This window comes from Oxyura jamaicensis, chromosome 23 (genome assembly GCF_011077185.1).
Source record: "Oxyura jamaicensis isolate SHBP4307 breed ruddy duck chromosome 23, BPBGC_Ojam_1.0, whole genome shotgun sequence".
In the NCBI taxonomy this organism is placed as follows: domain Eukaryota; kingdom Metazoa; phylum Chordata; class Aves; order Anseriformes; family Anatidae; genus Oxyura; species Oxyura jamaicensis.
The window spans coordinates 7019729-7040731 of NC_048915.1; the positions used below are offsets into that span (position 1 = coordinate 7019729).

Consider the following 21003-nt stretch of genomic DNA (forward strand, 5'->3'; position numbering starts at 1 on the left):
TATATATATATATATATATATATATATATATATATATATATATATATATATATTGTCAGTAGGCGCTCTTTGACCCCCAAAATTGCAATGGAAGAATGATGTCCGTTAGGTAGGAGAGCTGTTTGGATTTGGTAGGAATGGAGCTGGAAAAGCCAGAAGGAAAGCCAGAAGGAAAGAGGGCTTGGTTCACCTGTGTGAGCTGGTATAGAGAGCATGCAAGGGTGTTTGTTCTGTGCAGTTCTGGAGAGAGATTCTGAACTGTAAGCTGTTGTACCAACTGTCCCTTCTCCTTGGGCCTGCTAGTCTCCATCCTTCTTAATAAAAACTCTCTGATATAGGATGAAAGTAAATGAATCATGCTTTGTTACCATTGAGCCACTCTGTTGCCTAACGTTTGTCTCTTTTGTTGGTGAGTCACTGACAACTTATTCGAGCAGCTTGATGGACCCCCCAGGCCCTGTTCCCACTGGAAGGAGTGTGATGGGGCTTACTTTGCATAGCAGCTGGATAGGCTGAAAAGATGACATGCGGCTCATGCTCCATGACCCAGAAGGCTGATAGATTGGCTCAGTTACAGGCAGCACTTAGCAGTTTGAACTGACAGAGGAGCAACAGAGCAAGGGAAGATGAACTATTTTCTGAGCACAGTGAAAACCTCAATCTATTTTCTGGTGCCAAGGGAACACATTGAAAATATCCTGGATGCTATTGCAAGCGTTCTGCACTCTCTTTGGTTTTCATTTTTCTTTTTTTTACAGTATAGTTCTGTCCCCCTCCTCTTCCCTCCCAACTTCTGTCCTTTTCTTCAGTCCCTCAGTCATACAGTTGCTGAAACTGTAGAGAAATCTACAAAGTACTGTACATTTCAGCTTGCTGTTGTCTGCCTGTAGGGTACAGAAGATGGAGACAGAGGTTCTTTCAAGCTGGAGGTTTTTGACCTTGGCTGCAAAAAGCCACATGAAAAGTTGTGGCTTTCTCTGAAGTGACTGTCTTCTGTTCTGTATAGCTTCCACAGAGACTGAAGGAGAGAGAAAGCAGGGATAATATAATGGTCTGCTGATAAAAGAGGGTTCTTGGTGTAAAATCTTTGTCTTTTGTTTGATGGGTCATCTTGCCTCTTAAAAAATGTAATCCTGTCTACTGGGCCCTTTACAATGGAGGACCTCTGCTGTGCTGTATAAGCAATGCATGGACCAGTGTCCTATGTCAGTATGACCAGTGGCAGTCCCTTGGTTTGTAAATGTGAGCAGTTGCAAAGCATTGGCTGCATTTGAATTTCATGTGTTGAATTAGTGGCTTATGAAAGCTTCACTAAGTCAGATGTAAACCCTTATTACTCTACTTGTGGTCAAATGTGCAGTTTCATTGTGTATCTGATGCTGGTATGTTTGATTGGCCTGTTTCTGCATAAATTGGTGGGTTTGATTTGCTGGTAATGGATAACTAAAAGGAGGTCGACAAATGCAGCAGCAGTTGTGATTGTTACCACAGTTATACTTAGTTCCAGCTTGGTGCTTTGCAGTTCTTCTCAAGCCTTAATTAGCGTTTGCATGTTTGGTGGGTGGTAGGCTAGATATTCTCCACCTTTGACCAGCCCTTGTGGCTTCCCTTTAAACCATACATTGAGAAGAAAGTTGTTGCTTTTTTTTTTTTGTCTATACACTGACTTGCTGGGACCCTGTAGGGGAGGACGTGCAAAGGTGTATAACTTGTACATGTGCCAAGGGACCCATCTGATACTTGCAGGTTCCCTGCTTGCCCGAGTTGGAGCTTTTTACTCTTTACAGTCCTCATTCAGCATGTGATGGGGACCACACATCTGAAGCTTCTTGGCCATAGTTCATAGGCTTATTTTTAATCAATACAAATCTCTTTGTTGGGGCCAGAGGAGCCTCAGGCTGCAGTGCCCACCCTTCTTGGCTGCACTGTGCGCAACTGTGTGTTCCACGATGGCTGTCCCTCGGCTGTGGGGAGGAACCTGGCTTTGAGTCAGTGCTGCAGTGGCATGGCAGATTTTTGCACGTATTAGTTTCTTTGGTTGTTGAGGTTGATATATGACTGCCAGAATATTTCCCTTCTGGTCCAGTGAACACACATTAAACCTCATAGTGAGTCCTTTGGAAATGTGCTTTGTCTTGTAAACTCTTGCTGTAAATGGCTTTAACAAACACCCAAGCTACAAGGCATCAGAAACGAGTCAGGGATAGAAGGGGAACAGAGGATCATGAGATGTTCCATGCAGCTGATTTAACTCAGACTAGAATGAGCCACTGTGGGCTTTATCTGTGGTTTTTAGAGACAGAACTGACATCAATTCCAACGAAGGCCGCACTAAGATAGTGTCACTTGAATGTTCTTGTTCCTTCAGACTGACATTAAAGCACATTCCCAAAGAGGCTGTGGGTGTTTCAGTGTGTACAATGCATTCTCCTCTCTGTGGTGTGCTCCATTCAGCACCTTTCACAGGCATTATGTTAATTAATGTAACATTTGTTACTGATTTCTTTGGCAGCACTCACAAGTGAGTAGAGGGATGATAGTTGCCCTGTGTGGGTGGAAGTAGGAACAGAGCAGCCCTGTTGCCTACATGGATGTCTCCATTCTTCTAATGCACAAAAGGGCAAATACACTTGTGGCTTAGGATAGGGTGGTACAGGGCCTCCTTCAGCATGAGGGGCGAAGGAAATGAGCTTTTGTATTGCTGCCATGAGCTGTTGCTTCTGGCATGCTGCATTCCCTCACAGATGAAACACCTGGCACAGGCCCTGCTGCTTGCTCTCACAAGAGCTGCCATGAAGTCCATCAGTTAAAAATGCCATAGTCCCTAGACAAGCATCACTGCGTTCTGCCTGAGGTCCCAGTTTTTCTCCCTGGTTCCAGCAGAGGGATCCTTTTCCCAGTCAGAATGGTCATGCACTCTTATGGGGCAGTATAGGAGCTGGAGAGGATCTCAGAGCAGTGTCCAGTAGACACACCATCGGTTCTGGCCATCAGCTAAGAAGTGATCTTGCCTCTTGCAAGCAAAGCGTAGCTCCACTCCAAGCCAATTTTGCAGCAGGATCAGTGGAGGAAATCTGTTAGCACACAGGGTCTTAGATTTGTGGAAACGGGAGAAAACTCAGACACAGAGTCATACAGACACGTTCAGAAGGTTTTTGTTTGAGGATTTCAATGAAGCTGAAACCAGTAATTTAGAGAGGGAAGTGTCAGCAAGAGTCAAAAGTGACAGAGTGGGCTTTGATTCCTTTTCCTGTTGAAACTGCTTTCCCTTTGATTATATCCATCCCGTTATAATGCATAGACTTGGAAGGGTATTTCTTTTTAACATCTCTCAAAATAATCGGCATGTCAAGCAAATATCACTATATAAATGGCTGTGTTCTAGTAAACTTGCTGGAATGTGTATAGCACCATCTTTCGACAGCTGAGTGTAATCATTGCCATTGGAGGCTGTGTCATGAGCTCTGTCATGATCCAATGAAACAAAGTCCAAGCAGAAACCTGAAAGGGATGGAGATTCTTTTGTAGCAAAGAATAACCAATGTGTACAGGAAGGTCTGGGTCTTTTTCTAAGGCTGAGGGAGTTGGGGATGTTCAGCCTAGAGAAGAGAAGTCTCCTCATTGCAACCTTTCAGTACTTAAAGGGGTCTTTTAAAAAAGCTGGAGAAGGACTCTTTACTCAGGTAGATATTGATAGGACAAGGGGGAATGGCCTTAAACTAAACGAGGATAGATTTAGACTAGACATGAGGAGGAAATTCTTCACTATAAGGATAGTGAGGCACTGGAACAGGTTGCCCAGAGAAGCTGGGATGCCCCATCCCTGGAGGTGTTCAGGGACAGGCTGGATGGGGCCTTGGCCAACCTGAGCTAGTGGGTGGTGTCCCTGCCCATGGCAAGGGGGTTGGAGTTAGATGATCATCAAGGTTCCTTCCAAACCAAGCCATTCTATGATTCTTAGATGTCCTCTCTGTGCTGGCATGTGACAGGGACACAGCAGCAAAGTCTTGATGCCTGGTTTGCTCTCTGCCTGGCTGTGGAGGGGAGGGTGGTTCCTTTGTATCTTCTCATGAGAAATCTGAAGGTGACACTGTAGCTCTTACTATTGCTATAGATGTTAGCTGCAGGTAAAAAAAAAAAAAAAAAAAAAAAAAAAAAAAAAAAAAAGTCATATGTGCAATTGTTTCAAAGCTGGTACAGAAGCAAGGAAACAGTGACAAAACCAATGTAAAAAACAACTTGCAGTTCTTCAGATAAAGAGTGTTTAGGGTAATGTTTAAAACAAATTTTGAAATGATACAAAGACAAGCCAGCAGGGAAGCACGGTTTGCCTCCACTTTGTCAAATACTCCTCAGTGGAGCAAAGCTAAGGAACTCTGAGCTATATGCCTTAATGAAGATTCAAGCATGTTCCTAATCCTGTGGTGCATTTCATGTAAAGGCCTGACTTGCTAAAAGTGTAAAAGGCTCTATAAATTCAGGCAATAATTTTCATTTCAATTAAGCATTCCAGAAAATAGCAACTTTATTGTCTTTTTGTCTTTGTTTCAGTTAGAAGATGCAACATTTTCATTGTCTCTGCAGATTATGAAAAGCTTTGTGGATTATATCATCAGATTAAATAAACCCCTTTAGTGTTACTCTCAGAGTATCATAGTAATGGGCTGTGCCTCAGGCACATCCTTCTCTTTTAAAAATATTTTGCTTGTCTGTGTTACTCCGAAGTGGTGTATTTCTCCTTGCTAATAGGAAAGTGTATAAAAAAATTACATGATCATTAATGCATAAGAATCGTTAAAGTTGATAAAAACAGCTCTGACTGCAGTGATATTTTTCATGGTCACTGCTTTTGGAAAACATGCTGTACAAACCTCAGCTTGGCTGTTTTTAGAACACACCAGTTGATCTAGTGGCTATTTGATTCCATCTATTGCACTTTGAGAGGTAGCTTCAGTTAGATGAACATTCTGCAAGCCTGTTAGGAATAAACGGATTTCTAGAGACTGCCTTCATCTCTTTTCCACAGTCCCTGTTTTTGATGCAGACAGCATCTGAAAGCCAGCAATCTGTAGCTGAGCAGTAAAGTCTTGGTTGGGTTTTTGTTAAAGCGATGATGTGCTGACTGGCTGAAATGTAAAAAGTGCAGTCTTGTAACATCAACAAAATAAGGCAAGATGTCTTTCTTATGGGAGACGAATGCTGAAAGCATAAATGAGCCCTACAAGAAATTGGTGGATCTGAGCACTTCTGTGGGGTAAGGGTATAGTGTACATCAGACACAGTCACTTTTTTTTCTTAATAAGAAAAGGCCAAATTCTTAAAGTTCATGACACATGATTCACCTTTGCCTTCCTCTCCTCTGCAGTAGTTCCTTGACAGCACATCCAGCTGGGTTTTCCTCTCTTAAGCAAAACTACAATTGAAGTAACACTGAAGGTATTACAAAAGTGCCAACCCACTCTGAGCATGCAATAAAAGGCTGGGAAAGCTTGGAGAATTTGGGCTACTATTTTAAAAGTCAGATAGTGAGAAGAAGGAACTGACTTGAGCCAAATAGAAGTATGTTTTAGGAAAGCCCCTGGGCATAAGCTCATGTTTGAGTCTCTGCGGTTACCCTGAAAGGGAGAGACAGAGCTGATAAAAGCAGTTTCTCCTGCAGCTCATCCAAGTATCTTTGCTGCCAAAGGTCTGACTGTTGGGACATGGGTAGGAATGTGGCTGCAACTGAGCAGTGTGGGGGGTGGGAGGGGGGCTGGTGTTAAGCTTCCTGACAGTAATACAAAGGAAGCTTCACACCTATGTCCCTGCTGTGTTACATCCACAGAGGGAATGCCTAGGAAAGTGATTGCCTTTGCAATTTAAGCACAAAAGGTTTTGAGTCATTATGTGCTTTGTACCCTTTGATTTCCAGTGCTAGGAATACTTTTAGTGAACCCTAACAGAAATAAGACTCTGGCACTGGGATATTCCAAACCCAGAGTTGTTAATATCTCTGGTTTCATTTGCTCTTAACTGCTCCAAGACTGTCTGTATACCCCGTATAGTTTTCTCAGTGTGCACATCATGTCATTTTGTCTCATTGGAATCTCTCTTATAGTATTTGCATAAGACAAAGCTTGGCATACTTTTTTTTTTTTTTTTTTTTTTTTTTTTACATGGATGACATAGTAGATCCAAATACTTGATTGGTATTCGCTTAGTCTGCATGTGTCCCATTGCCATCAGCTGGAGAACGGTGGGCATGCTCCTCTTTGTTTTGCTAGCCAAAGGAAGGGAGCCATCCCCAAAGTCACCCACTCTTTGTTTCAGATTCACTGAGATTAGTTTCTGGTCTCTTTGCTGCCAGCTGAGGCTGTGTTTTGTGTGTATGCTGGCAATAGGAAAGCCTGGATCATGAGGTGGAGCAAAAGTACTTTGTGGCCCAGATAACAAGCACTACATCAGGAGAGAATTGATCAAAGTCCTTTCTTAGATGCTCTTGCACAATAAAAATAAAATTATTTTCCATCAGAAGAGGGCTATGCTTGTAACTGGATTAGAAAGAGGCTGATTTGGGGTTTGCAGATGAACAAAGATTAGGGGTGCAATTGTGTAAACCAAGATAAGAGCCAAGATAAGAACTGGAAAACAAGGCCAAGGACTGCAGTCATGACTGGTGTTCTAAAGTGCAGACCTTGAGCTGTTCTTTGGGGGTATTTTTTCAGAACATTATCAGGTCTTTGAAAACTGTACCGCTCCAAAGCAACATGTTTTGGGTAGTGGAGCTCACTAGTTCTGTCAGCAGATACCAGAAAAAGTGGCTAGTCTGGATCCCATCCAGAAATCCCCATTACTGGGACTGGAAGCTATTGCCTGTCTCAGCTTCTGCAGATTTATTTAGAGGTAAAAAGACTGCACAAATGGGGCTTCATCACACTGTTCTGTTTGCAGGAGGTCTTCGAGGAGCTACAGTGGTAGATGCCTTAGATACTCTGTACATCATGGAACTCGAGGATGAATTCCAAGAAGCAAAAAAATGGGTGGAGAAGAGCTTTGACTTGAATGTGGTAAGACAGTTTCTGGCAATGTCCGTCTGTATCAGAGAAATGCATGTTTTGCCAGTTCTAGTTACAGAGCCTTCTCTAAGAATCATTTGAGGAGGGGATATATGAAGAATGCAAGGGAAGAAACACTCAACTCAGTGATTAATTAATTAATTAATTAATTAATTTTTTAAGGCCAAAGGGACTACTGTGATGATTCGCCCAATCTTCTCCCTATACGTAGCAAAGGCTTCCAGGCAGGGATCATTGGGTCAATGTCTGACTGAAAATGAAATTCAGTGCTTAATGTTTTGTTTTTGGATTTTGGTCTGGGTTGTACAAACAGCTGTACTTATTGGATACTCTGTAGAATTTCTTTTAATGAAAGAACAAGTTCTGCTTCATCTTGGTAAAATGTCTGTCTGAGATATAGCAAGTTTTCTTTTTACATGCTGTAGGTTAAGATTAAAAACACTGATCTCCTTCACTGGGTCCTTTGCTGGTATGCAAAGTCATTGCTGAGACTTGTGCAGTAGAAATGTAGTGCCTTGGCAGCAAAGTGGGAGCACATATTGAGCCTAGCTTTGAAAGGAAGGGCGTAATCTCTGAAAATGGCCGAAGATGGTCATTCTCTGTGGCCCTTGAAGGTTTCCTAGCCACTTTTTCTTAAAGCTAATGTTAGATTTGATGGGACTCCGGCACAACACATGCTTTGCAGTGCTATCAAATGAAGGATGCTGTCCCTGTCAGTACATAAAGAAGGCTTACAAGAAAGCAGGAGAGGGAATCTTTCTCAGGGAGTGTAGTGATAGGACAAGAGGTAATGACTTTAAACTGAAATGTGGTAGATCCAGATTAGATTTGAGGAAGAAATTATTGCCTATGAGGGTAGTGAGGCACTGGAACAGGACACCCAAAAAAGTATTGTCTGCCCCATCCCTGGAAATGTTCAAGGCCAGGTTGGATCGGGCTTTGGGAAACCTGGTCTAGTGGGATGTATTGGATGATCTTCAAGATCCCTTCCAACCCAAGCCTTTCTGTGATTCATGGGAGAGCAGATGGGATAACATCAGTGGTGTACAGAGAATGTTAAAATCAGAGTGCAGTTCAAACTTTTAGTTTGTAATGCCAGCCTACTTGTCTGTCATGAAAAATGGTTCTCCTCATGAGAAAAAAAGAATGCAGCTACCTTTGTGGAAAAACATCATTTGGGAGGGCATGGGAGGGAAAAACATCATTTGGGAGGGTGTTCATATATTAATAAAAGGAAGACCATATCTGATAAATTTGCTGAATGCTCTCAGCACATTACTGATTTGATAAACAAGGGACAAAATCAACTGGGAGATAATTTATTTGGATTTCATAAAAGCTTTTAATCTTGGCCTGCAGAATAGATTGATCTGCATAGACAAGAATGAATGCTATGGATTGATAGGTGGTGTCAGAATGCACAGCAGAGGGAGAAAAGAGGGGAAATGAATTTAAAAACAGGTCTGTACAAAAGACTCTGACAGTCTGGAAGAGTGAGGCAGGAACTCCCAAGATGCACAAGCTCTGTTTGGAACTGGATGCTCTGCTCTGCCTAATGCTATTTCAGTCATTGTCTCAATAAAGTATTTGCTCTGATTTGTAACCTGCAGATATTTGGAAATGAGAGGCTAGTGCAGAGGTTCAGGTCCACTTTCCCCTGCTCACTGAAAGTGTTGTGTTGGTGGAAGATCTTTCTGTTTTTACACATTTGCATGAGGGTAGGAATCATTTATCAGACAGATCACCAGCACATTTTCAATGCAATCTTTTTGACATTTGTTGATCATCAGCTGAGTAGGCAGAACAAAATGATTTCCAGGTGAGTGGGTTCTTGAGTGATTCAATGAACCATATTCATCTATGTCTGCTGTCTCTGTTGGTGGGTCACACATACATCATACAGTTTGTTTCTTCATAAACATGCCTATGACATACACCAGGCTGTGGTTGTTTCTGTTCCTGCAAACTAGCGTAAGTCCTTAAATGACGGAAAGTACCTCATGCAGGAAGTGCATTTCATCTATCTAATGCAGTGATCTCTTCACAAAAAATGGAAAAAAAATATTTTTTCCATGTGGCCATACCATTTTTTCTTTAAATAAAACATTTCAGAGGACATTTTTTCCCTAAACTAACTCACAGATTTTTGCAAGGCGTACCCAAGACAGGGTTGAAACGATGGACAGTACACCTGCCCTAACTCATTTATGTATTGTTATCTTGTGATAAATGGGCAATTTCAATATTTCTCATCCCCTCAGGCTCCACTTGTCACTGTAGAGCAAATAAAGTGCTTTGAGATCTTAGATGAAGAAGTGTGTTACGGTGTTAGTGAGAACTGGGAGACTTAAGCATCTGCCTACAATCTGTTTGCCTTAGTTGCCATTTGCATGCACAGACTTTGCAGTCAATTGTATCATTTTGTGTTTTCAGAATGGAGAAGCATCCTTGTTTGAGGTGAACATCCGCTATATTGGAGGACTGTTGGCGGCGTACTACTTAACTGGAGAAGAGGTTTGTTTCAGCAGCATTCTCCAGCAACTTTGCTTTGTGTATCAGAGTATCTCATCAGCCTATATAACCACAGTCTAAACCTATAATTTGTATGTGTATTGAAATGCCACTAATGTTCATTTAACTGCCTCGCATAATTACCTTGCATAGACCGTGCCTGGCTCACTTGCACAGATTTTTCTTGTGTGGGCAATTCTAGCAATATACGTTTTCATTTGGACACATTGCTCCCCAGTGAAATGCCATGTGCAGAGATCTTTGTATTTGTTCCTTTGTATTCTAAACTTTGTCAGTATTTCATCACACATCACTCCAGGTTCTGCCTCAGACTAACAAGGGCAACTGGTTAGTGGCCATTGCTCCAAATTCTGTCTGGACGGTCTCTCTGTAGCAGTAGTTTGTAAGATAAAGTGCCGTGGGGCACAGGGAAGGAAGGGGTTGTCAAAGTGCCATGCAGAGTACCTGTATCCTGCCAGCTCACGTGCCAAAGTGATATAGCTCCACAAATTGTCCCTCTGCCTAGTATGGACAGGGGCACATGTCTTAGGGGGTTGCAGGGGGAGTTTTGTGAGTGAAGGAACTGTAAGATTGGCTTTTGTATGACTTTAGCTCTTGTGCCATACACTGTCCATGGCTGGGTGCTGTCCAACATAATGGGACTGGATGGCTCATCACTGCATGGTGGCACCATTGATCTGTGGAGTCACACACAGGATCTGCTCCGTTACTTCGGTTGCATTTTAAATGAGTTCCAGGAATGAGTTCTATCTTTGATTTCCCACCAGGGAAAACTCTCAAAGACTCAGTGCCCCTACTCAGGGCCCATCTCAGTGACAACTTCAACAGGCTTCAGATCAACAGCAAAAAGAAAACACATTAAACCATAAAACTACAATAGTGACCTCTTGAAGTGCAGTCAGCAGCAATGCACAGCAGCCAGGGCAGTGCCTGTCATCTAACTAGTCAGTGTCACCAAGCTGAAAGGCAAAATGCAAGTCTCTCTCTCCTGGATTTCCCATCTGAATCAAATTCCTACCTCCCTGTAAGTGCATCAAAGGCCTGCTAGCTCACAGGAGATCCCAGCTTTCTTCAGTGCTGCAGTTTTGGAGCAATAAATTCCTGCTTTCTTAGAATTACTATGACAGCTTGGGCTGATACAGTGGAGACAGAAGTAAAAGACTTTCACTTAATCTCTTAAGTCACTTGCAAGCTTCCCTTGATCAGGTCTAAGCTCTGGAGCAAAAATTAGTGCGTGCAGCAGTTTGTCCCAAAATAATTGTGTATGGTAGCTTTGTGCTATGAGCCACCATAAGCTATAATTTGATTTGAAAGCTCAAAACTCAGGCATTGTGATTAGAAAAAGGAACAGCTTAGCCATTAAACCATGAATCCCTCCTGGAAATGAGTTACAAGTTAAAGAATGTTGTTTGGAAAATATATATTTTTTGCAGTAGATAACCCAACCAGGAAAACCCATGTTGTAGATCTGATACTTTTGATTTTAATTCAGTCATTTCACCACTCCTGTGTGTGCTCTTCCATACTAGGAAAATGTAAGAATTTATCTCAAAAGAGTTCCCTTTTGTTCAGTTCAGATAACTGAAATTTGCTGCTGACGTATTTGGGGTGTTCTGTGAGATCCACAGCTCTGGCTGCTCACATACAGGTTGAGGGTTTGGCAGGGACCTTGGGTCTGGCTTAGTATAGATTTTTAGAGGACATTTATACAGACACTACAATTCACTATGACTTTTGGTTCAGATCTGTTGTGCAGTGGATCTATGGTAGCAGAATATCTGAAATGGTAGATTCATATGGTGCAATACTTCCATTTTTTTTATAATCATGTGTGAAAAAGTGGTTTTAAAAGAATCCAGCATGACTAGTATTCACAAGCAGTCCATCAAATGTTTATCCTCTCTTCTTCTTTTAACAGGTCTTCAAGAGTAAAGCTCTGGAACTTGGAGAGAAACTTTTGCCAGCTTTTAACACCCCCACTGGTATCCCACGTGGTGTCATAAATCTGGGCAGGCAAGATACATGTCCTTACAAACATATCATTTTAACACTGAATGTAAAAGACCAGGACCCAAGCAGGAACAGCAGCAGTTCCTCAGAGGTGCTCCCCTCTTCTTCAAGGTCATTTGTTTTGCCAGCTCAAAACCAAGAAGTGCCTTGGCAGAGATTGCAGGAGACTCAAATTAAACCCGACTGTGTTTTATTAATTTTGGACTGTCTGCAGTTTTTTCCTCTACCTCTTGGCAGGGCTTCCTGCTGCAATAGCATTTTCTTCTCTCTCATTTTCTTTAAAAGGTTATTTGTAGTCTGCACATAACATGGAGACATGTATATATATTTTTGTAATGTGCCCAAAATACATGTGAATTTATCTGTGTTCCATGTTTGGGGAAATTGGGAAAGGAACTGGATAGGACTGGCTGACAGTTTTGCTGCTAGAAAGGGAGGAATGTATAGTTTTCTCCCTGGGAAAGGGAATCATATAGTTTTCTCCCTGCTGGCAGCACTCAGGCAGGTGCGTATCCTTCACTTAGAGTCACAATATTTCATGTCGGATAGGTGGTAGTCTGTTGCTGGAGGTGATCTTCAAGACATCTGCATTAAATAGCTTGTTGAAGGTCACTTGGCAAAGAGAAGCCAATCTGCAGGCTGGACTTCCAGTCTCTGATTCTCACCAGTAGACAGTGTTCCCTGCCAACAGGGGCTTGTTGGCTCATTTTGATGCCTACTAACAAATCCCCCTAGGTAAAAGCTGCATGCTGGCTGAAACACAGACAGCAGGCAATGTGTGTTAACAAAAGCCTTTCATCCTCACCTCTCGCAAAACTCAGAGCAGCAGCCATGAAAATCATTATTAATCTCTTAGCCCAAATCTCCTGTTTGGTTCCCATCTCTGTGAAGTGCAAGACTGTCAGATGTTTGACTCATGCTGATCCATTGCTCAAATATCACTGTCACCCTTGAGTTGTCTCATCTGCATTTGGCCCCAGTTAAAATTCAAGCCACCACCAAGACTTTAATTGTCTTTTTACAGAAGAGATGTTCTGCTTCTCTGGTGGCTGATAAAGATTTGGCATAGACTAACCTTTCAAACACCCTCCCCTGCCCTTTGTGAAGACAAAGGAAACAGACTGTGCCTGCCTACATTCCCAAACATTCCCAAAATGTTTTGCTGATGACCTTGTCTAAGTGCAAAGAAAATCAAAATAAAACTGAACCCCCAACCCAGAACCCATATTACTGGTTTGGGCTGTGAAGCTGCTGTGAGGGCTTGGAGTGTCAGTTGATTTAGGAGCAAAGATGATGTGAGCTAAATCTGTTGTCTGATTAGTGCAAAAACATGATGAACAGCCACATGCTGTAAACCCAAAGCGGAAGGGAGTTACTCAATGTGAGATAGCATGTGGAACTGGAAGCAGCAGGAAGAGAGGTGATGCTGTGAGAACAGATGTTTAACCCAAATGTCAGGGCCAAAACAAAACCCAGAAAAGTTTTGCAAGAGGAATTGTCTCCCCAGTTCTACTTTTGCAAGGTTGTGCTAATTCCAGAGTGACTTGTCAAGTCAAAAGCAGGACAGTCTTCCAGCATGTGTAGGGTTTTGGTGCGGATAAGCTTTTAGGAGTGGATAAGAATGGCATTCAATTAAACAAACAAATGCTGGCATTAAGTCAATTCTGAGTATACATTTTTGAGGACCCAAGTACAAAGACAGCCCATGCCCCCCTCTTCCCATAGGTAGCTGGTCTTCTCTCTCTATCAGGTCACCTCTCAGGTGTCCCCTCCCCGGTGGTGGGCTTCCCTGTGGCCTTGTGTTTTCACACAGGCTCCAGAATGATAACTCGTAGAGGCTTGTTTTCCATCCTGCTGGTCTAACTGCCATGTTGTCTACCAGGTCCTAGAGTACACTGTCTTCTCAAGCTGATGCTTTGTGCTCTCTGCCTGTGTGTTACACTGTGATTTCTCTCCTGATGCTTCCTGTTCCAGGTCACTGGCCCCTGCTGTCCTTCACAGTTTCCCTAAACCCTCTGCATCTCCAGAACCTTCTTCATCCTCCTCCTTGCCTAGTCTCTCTGACTTGGCACTGTTTTACTGCTTTGGATCTCTGTGAGAGAAGGAGGTGATGCAGTCATTTTCAGTCCAAGCTTGCCCTGGACAATGTTTAATGAAGACCCATAAAGGGGCATAAAGAGAATAAAGAAAGCTCTGGGCATTTTCCTGTGTCTAGAAGACCAAGGTCCTTTAAAAGGTATTTTCCTCTGAGATGTTGTAGTATAGGGCAGGTATGAAGATTCAGCTTGTTCAGTCTGTAATGCTGAAAAATGTTTTCCTGCAAGGGGTCATTTTAGGCTCCTCTTTAACCCCAGGACAAAGTGCAGACACTCTGTTTCCTCCAGACCACTTTTTCCTGAGTTTTACTGTGTTTTGTCACCCAGAGCTTGGATTCTTGTCAGCATGGTCCTTGCAGGCAGTGGCTTGCTGCGTGTGTGGGACAGAGGTTCCCAGGGGAAAGTTGTGTCAGCTGCTGTGTGACCCCATTGTCAAAACAAATACAGCCTCATTCGGCTGCTTCCAAACACTCTTTTGAACTAGCTCAGCAGCCTGTTTCTGCTTTGTGAGATTGTATTTCCTACCATCTCCCTTCAGTGCAGTAAATAAAGAAGAAATTGATTCTTTGTAGAAATGAGAACACCATGGGATTGTTTAGCACACCCATCCTAGGTCCAGCTACTCCCGATATCCAATGTGATATTAATACCACCATTAACCTGGTCAGGCTGGACAGAGAGGATTCAGCCATAAATGCTTGATGTTACTGGAGTACCCGTTTTATCTGCTGACAGTGTCTTCGATGGAAAAGCTGGTGATTCAGCATCCTGACAGTTTGGAGGGAAGGCTAATGTGTGGCAGTGACTGAACAATTTGAAACAGTGTGAATATATTGCTTATCTAATGACTCTTTTTGTCTGGAGGTGAAATAAATAGCTCTGGATCTGAGATGGTTTTCCATGTATCACATGGAGGGGGAAGCATTTTTCCCCTCAGAGAGGGCATTAGTTTGAGCCTTCTGTAAACAACTGAAACACTTCTGTTTTCATAGTCAAGATTTCAGGCGCCATCTAGTGTTCTCCCCATCACTAGAGATTTGTTACCTCGTCAGTACCAACCAGAAGCAACACTTGCAGAGACAGAAAAATCATCACTTCTTAGATAGTTTGGGCAAGCTTCCCTGGGCAAGAACCTGCAGAGGCTTTTTTGGCCTAAGGACATAGGTCACCTTATTGTCTATGTAAATTTCAGAGAGGTGTAGAGCTGTAATCTGTAGCAGTGGTCTACAAGAAGGAAATGGTTGAATGTAGAAGCAAATCCAGGAAGGAGGTGCATGAGACTGTTAGTGCTTGGAAGAGCCTCTGCCCTTCCATATCCTTTGGTTGGTTTTCTTTGAGGATAAAGGGACAAGGGATGCCTTCCTCATCCCCAGAACTGGCTTCTTCCTTTGCTCTAAGGAGGATTTCTCTCCATCCATGCATGGGTTTGGCAGAGTAAGAGGGGGAAAAAGACAGAAAGTGAGAAATGATACACAAAAGTAGGATCAGAGGCACTTTGTAAAGCTAGCTGCTTCAGACTATTTGCCAGTTTCTGTAGTTTTATTCTGTCCTTCCTGTTCTTGCAAGATGAGTACCGGTATGGTACTTTCAGAGTTAGATTTGTTCTGTGTAGATGCTAAGAATTTACGTGGCTTTTTACTACAGTCAGGTTTGCCCAATGGCAACTTTCCCCTAGCAGTGATGTTGCTGTATGCTGTATCCCCCTGAAACCAAGCATACGTTGGGAATATCAGACTTGTGTATGTCTAAAGAAGATGAAATTTTGTTGAAACAAGGTGCTTAGGGACAGTCTGGATTTTATGTAAAATATCATCTTTGTGGGATGTTTGAGACGTGAGTTCAGCCCAGGCTACTTAGAGATGTATTTTATCCCAAAGTGTCTTGTACAGGGCAGCCTGTGAATGTTCTTTCAAAGCTTCCTTTAAGCTGATCTGTTTGGGAAGGCTTACTTTCCCACAAAAAAAAAATGCAGTTTCCCAGTACGTACAGACTGTTTGTCCTATCCTGAACTTTGTAAAGCTATTGCTCCATCCCACTAGTATTGGTAGAGTCCTAAAAATCTATGTTATGTCCTTTACATGGCCCCTGTCGACACCTGATGTGCATTGCATGCACATAGCAAAAGCACGGTTTGCACTGGGGCAGGGGAGTGACCTCAGGTTTTGGCTGTGTTTTCCTGGCAATGAAGGCTCCCTTTTCTCTCCTTGCAGTGGCATGAGTTGGAGTTGGGGTTGGGCATCTGCCGGAAGCAGCATCTTAGCAGAATTTGGTACCTTGCACTTAGAATTCCTGCATCTCACAGAGCTCTCTGGCAACCCGGTATTTGCGGAAAAGGCAAGTACTTCCCAACCGACTAATAAAATGATCTGTTCATACTCATGGGGGCAGGGCCGGAGCAAAGCAGCACTTTGGTTTGCCTGCAGCAGAGAGTATGGCAGCAGTGTCCTCTTTCCCTAGTACTAGTACAACTTACAGAGGAGAAACCTTCCAGAGTGTGACATGGGTTCAGAAACCTGTATCTTGCAGGGTGTAAAGGTCACCTGACCTCAGACCAATTGGCTTTGTAGGGCAGCTACTCCAGTGTTTTCTTTGGCCATTTATATTTGCTGTAGCAACTTTACCTGCCTGTTTCCATCACTTGTGAGGTAGATAGGAACATTTTTCCCAGTGTCTCAGTTGTGTGGCATTGTAGTAGAAACTTACTCAGACAAGGGCACAGCCAAAATAAAGCTGTATGTTGGATCTCAACTGCAATATAATTGTTAATTCTTATACCCTAATTGTACTCACAGACCTTTTTGCTCTGAAGAACCATTATGCTTGAACATTAGCTCATTATGCACTAGCCAACAAGATTTCTGCTGAGGCTTTGTGTGTAGGACAGTCCTGACAGTTGGCATATTGGATTCCTTCTGTGTAACTTGTAACTGAAAATCTATTAATATTATACACTACCTTGAGCTTTTTTTTTTTTTTTTTTCCCCCCACAAGTGATCTTGTAGTGCATTTGAGAGCAATTTAGTAAATATGCCGTTGGATACCAGTAAGTCATTAGCTTTCACTGCACATACCTGAGAATGGCCTTTGAGGGTGACAGTATGTTCCAGGTAGAATCCAAACTACCTCCATGAGCTTAAAGGAAATGAGGCCTGTCCAGAGTTCCACAGTGGGTTGAAAACAGACAGTGGTTTTGGGATTGCCAGTAAAAGCCTCAAAACGGTCAATTTCTAGGGTATTTCCAGTGCAGGTCTGTCAGTTCTGAACCAAGAAGAGAGTTTATGGAAAAGAGATGGAAGGAGCTTGGAAAATGAAGTGAAGAATATTGTGGAGTGTGTGGAAAGCAAGAGGAATGCTACAGAGGAGTGGTCAGGAGAGAAAAGCAGAATGTGAAAGGAAGCTAGAAACCTAGGGAATTCTGTAGACAAGACAAAGAAAGACTGATGATTTGAAATAAAGGAGACAAGCTAAAGATACTTGAGAACAGTGATAAAGACAAATTGATCAGAGGAGAGTTGGGGGTAGGTGAGAAAAGACCAGTGGAGGGACCACGACAGGGTGTGAAAAGAAAGTGCATGGGAAAGCAATGTTGGAGGGGGGAAAAGGAGGGATGAGCACTGAAAACACAAGGACAAGAAGATGCAACATTGAAAACCAGAATTTCATCCATATTCCAGGTTCAAATTGTGGCATTTTGAGCCAGTCAAGCCACTGACCCCAGTGTAACACATTTTCTTCTTTGCCTGTTAAGCCTGTAGAGGGATAAAGGCTGAATTTTTCTAATGGACTCCTATTAGCTGACTGTGTCTGGTGTGTGCCGCAGAAAATGTATCCCATTCATCTTGATACCCTCTAAGAGAGAAAACAGAGGATGATAAAGGCTCAAACAGCCCATCCTGTGCGAAATGATTTCAGAGAAACAGATCAACTCATTAACTTGCAGCTTGGGACTTGTGTGATTTTAGCAGGAATAATGTCCATAGGTTTGAATAAAACATGTCATTACTGAATTTTAGTAGCATGGCATACTAAATATTATGCAGCCTGATGACTTACTTGGAAATACCATCTTAAGTCTGTAGCCAGCTTTTGCTTACAAATCATTTGATTTCATAAAAGATATATTAGCTGCTCTGTTGGTTATGGTAGAATATTTATGCTACTTACCATTTAATTTCATGCATTATGGGAAAGGTCTGTTGAATTTAACGGGGGTGAAACCAAGGGAGGTTATAGAGTTTAAGTAAGGCTGTCTGTTGAAATGAAAGGAGCAAATTCATCATGTTAAGTGACCGCGTGGTGAATTGAAGTACTATGTGAGTCATGCATTCCTGCCACTCCTTTCCCTTTGGATCATGACAAAATCACCCTCCACATCCTATACATTTCCACCAAGATCCCAAATCCTTAGGATTTCTTCTGGACCAGCACTGGGAAATTGCTTCTGCTGCTTGCAGAACTAGGGCCTTGCAGGATTTTTAGAATAATTTTTAGAATTCCACAGAACAGGATAAAGATTGTGCTGAGGAGTCAGGCAGGAAGGTCTCTCCATCGCAGACCTCGCACTGGAGAGCCATGTCACTGAGTTCCACTTGCATGAACAATGTTGCAGGCTGCTGTGCTTGTTCAGGCAGGGATTGGCACTGATGAATTACAGAGATCTCAGTGACAGTAAAAACGGGTACTTTTTTTCAGCAGAGAAGTAACATAGTTCTCATCTCTCATCTCTCCTAGGTGATGAACATCCGCAAAGTCCTGAACAGAGTTGAGAAGCCGCAGGGTCTTTATCCCAACTTTCTCAGCCCGGTGACAGGGAACTGGGTGCAGCGTAGGTATCAGTCTGCATTCAGAGTTCCACCTGTATCATTTCAATCTTTCCATTATTCTTTAAGAAGAAATAGTAACTGTCAAAGCAGCAAGCCAAGGAAAAGTCTTGTCAGGAAGCCTGTTATAAATGTGATTAGATAATGCAACCTGATTTGGAAGATGCAGTATAGTAATTATACACTTACTCCATCAGCATTGTTTCCAGCTGTGTGTCTTACTTCCAGAAAGAGAGTTAGGCCTTTCCTTCACGGGGAGGATAATGGTACCTGGTTCATCACACAGATACTAGAAATCAACATATCTCTTTAAGACCTTATCCTGCAGTCATCACCTAGCCTGTGGGCTTCCTTGGGAGTTGTACAGGATGACTGTGAGCAGAAGCCCTGTGAGACTTGGTTCCTGAGAACGCGGTAGCAAATAGGAAACCACTGGTAGAGGCTTGCATATTCTCAGATTCCCTGAAGATTTAGGAATGCATTTGCTTGTGTGCATTCATGTACCTGTCACCATGGTACCTGCTCTGTAGTGCAAAAGGGTGAGACAAGTATACATACTTTTTCTCTTTTTGGGAACCCAGCACTGTCCAGCCACAAAGACACTGACACTAAAACAGATAGTGCCCTGATATAGAAAAGGTAGTAACAATTAGGAAAGGGCTTGGAAAGAGCAAGGAAATAGTAGAGGTAGTGTTCCCAGGGAAAGATTATTTATTTTCTTGCTTTACACACACAGCTACTTCTTTACCCAGAGAAGAGACTGTACTCCTCTTTTTGTGCCACCAAAGGGGCTTACCCTCTGACAGTTACATGGGAAAGGCTGCTTCTTCTGGTCTGTCACAGATCCCTGACCACAGCTTTCCACTTTGTTAAGGATTTGCTTGGTTTGGTGAGGGAGGTTAGCTGGATTTAATGTTTCTCTGTCAAAGGAAAGAGAAGTCTTTTTTAAATTATTATTATTATTATTTTTATTTTTATTTTTATTTTTTCTTCTGAAGCTCTTTTTAGCCTGTCAGTGGATTACATTTTATATTGTTTAAGCAGATTTTGGATCATGCATTACTTGGTGTCCCTGTGTCATGGTGCACTGTTTTCTCTGCTAGATCCCTCCAGACCTTTCTAACTAGTATTTATAGCTCTGATTGTAAGTGACAGGCAGTTACATGGCTGCCATCATCTGAGACAGTGAGAATATACTAGCTGTTAGCAATTCCTGATCTTTAACTGCTAGATCAGCATGTCTAGTGGTAATTGACAGGACTTGCCTTGAAAAATTTCCCAACAGAGCATCTTGGATGGCTGCAGTTGTCCCATTAAACTAGAGCTGTCCTTTGGTGCCATGAAGAAAGAAAACGGGCTTCTATGTTTGTCCCATTAATTGATCTTCCATGTTCTCCCAAGTCCTTTGTGAGCAGCTCAGCTTCCCCTCTACATTTGTCTCTGCAGAGTTGTTGCAATATGTTCCACTGGAAAAATTAATCTTCTATCCACGACCACACCCCTGAGATGCTACTTCCTTTATGTTATTCCCAGCTGGTAGCTATACTGCACATTTTCCCAGACACAGGCATTAATTCTGCCTGTTCATTGGTGCTGAGAGGAGAAATGTATGTCTCTTAGATCTGCTGTTGCCATAACTGCTCATTAGTGAATCTCTGGGAAACAGAAGAGCTGTGCTCTTAATTCAGATGGCTAAAATAGTCAGCTTGATAGTAACCATTAATCTCTTCTGCCAATAATTCTATTTACGTCTCCAAATTTGACTTCATTGGACTGACCTGCTCCCATCCCTTGCTGACCTAGAGAGGGGGACTATTGTTGGTGCTCAGAGCTTATTAAAAGCAGTCTCTGATTACTTGTTCTGCGATAGAGTGATTTATGCAAAAGGACTAGAGATGTTCTCTCTCCTAGGCTTTCACATCATGAGGACAACTCGTGGCATAGAATCCTGTAGCAGTTGTTCATAATCTAATGGTTGTGGTCTGAATCTGTATTCCATTTAGGGAAAAGACTCATCAACCTCTTCTGCACCTCCAATACTACTGCTGCAAAATAGATTAGGAAGGACCAAAGAAGGAAGGCAGCTGCTGCCTGCTACAGAGATGTTCCTTGTAGGTGCCAGGCTCTAATTTTATCTCTTTTAATTAAAGCTCTTTGCAGGTAGATGTTTTTCTTGAAATTACTGTGATTTTCTTAAAAGGTGTATCTTTGACCTGGCTGAATGAGCAGGTCTTCTAAGTGAAGAGGCAGTGCTGTACCTCTTCTAGGTGCAGTTGTTACCTTTAGAAAATTAAAGCATGGTTCCCTGCTGAAATAAAAAGATTTGTTTATGCAAAGTACTTAGGAGGCAAACGCTGGCAAAGCTGTTGCCATATGGAAAGCAATTACATACCAGAGCTCCTGCTTTGGTGATGTTATGAATGGCACACTTAACATCACAGACTGTCCCTTTAGAGACAGGCTGTGCAGCTGTTTGTAAATAGTCTGTCC

At 42.5% G+C, this 21003-nt stretch overlaps 1 protein-coding gene across 2 annotated transcripts in view; it reads left to right on the forward strand.

Annotated features, from left to right (window-relative positions):
* MAN1C1 (mannosidase alpha class 1C member 1) overlaps positions 1–21003 on the forward strand; it is a 45609-nt gene that overhangs the window by 18305 nt on the left and 6301 nt on the right. For both annotated transcript variants that reach the window (XR_004755903.1, XM_035345702.1), the window contains exons 4-8: positions 6931–7046; positions 9489–9569; positions 11506–11600; positions 15904–16027; positions 18425–18518. Coding sequence is in view for 1 of the 2 variants with exons in the window: in XM_035345702.1 (XP_035201593.1) it covers positions 6931–7046; positions 9489–9569; positions 11506–11600; positions 15904–16027; positions 18425–18518 (510 nt within the window). In the remaining variant the exon portion in view is untranslated. The remainder of the gene's footprint in view (positions 1–6930; positions 7047–9488; positions 9570–11505; positions 11601–15903; positions 16028–18424; positions 18519–21003) is intronic.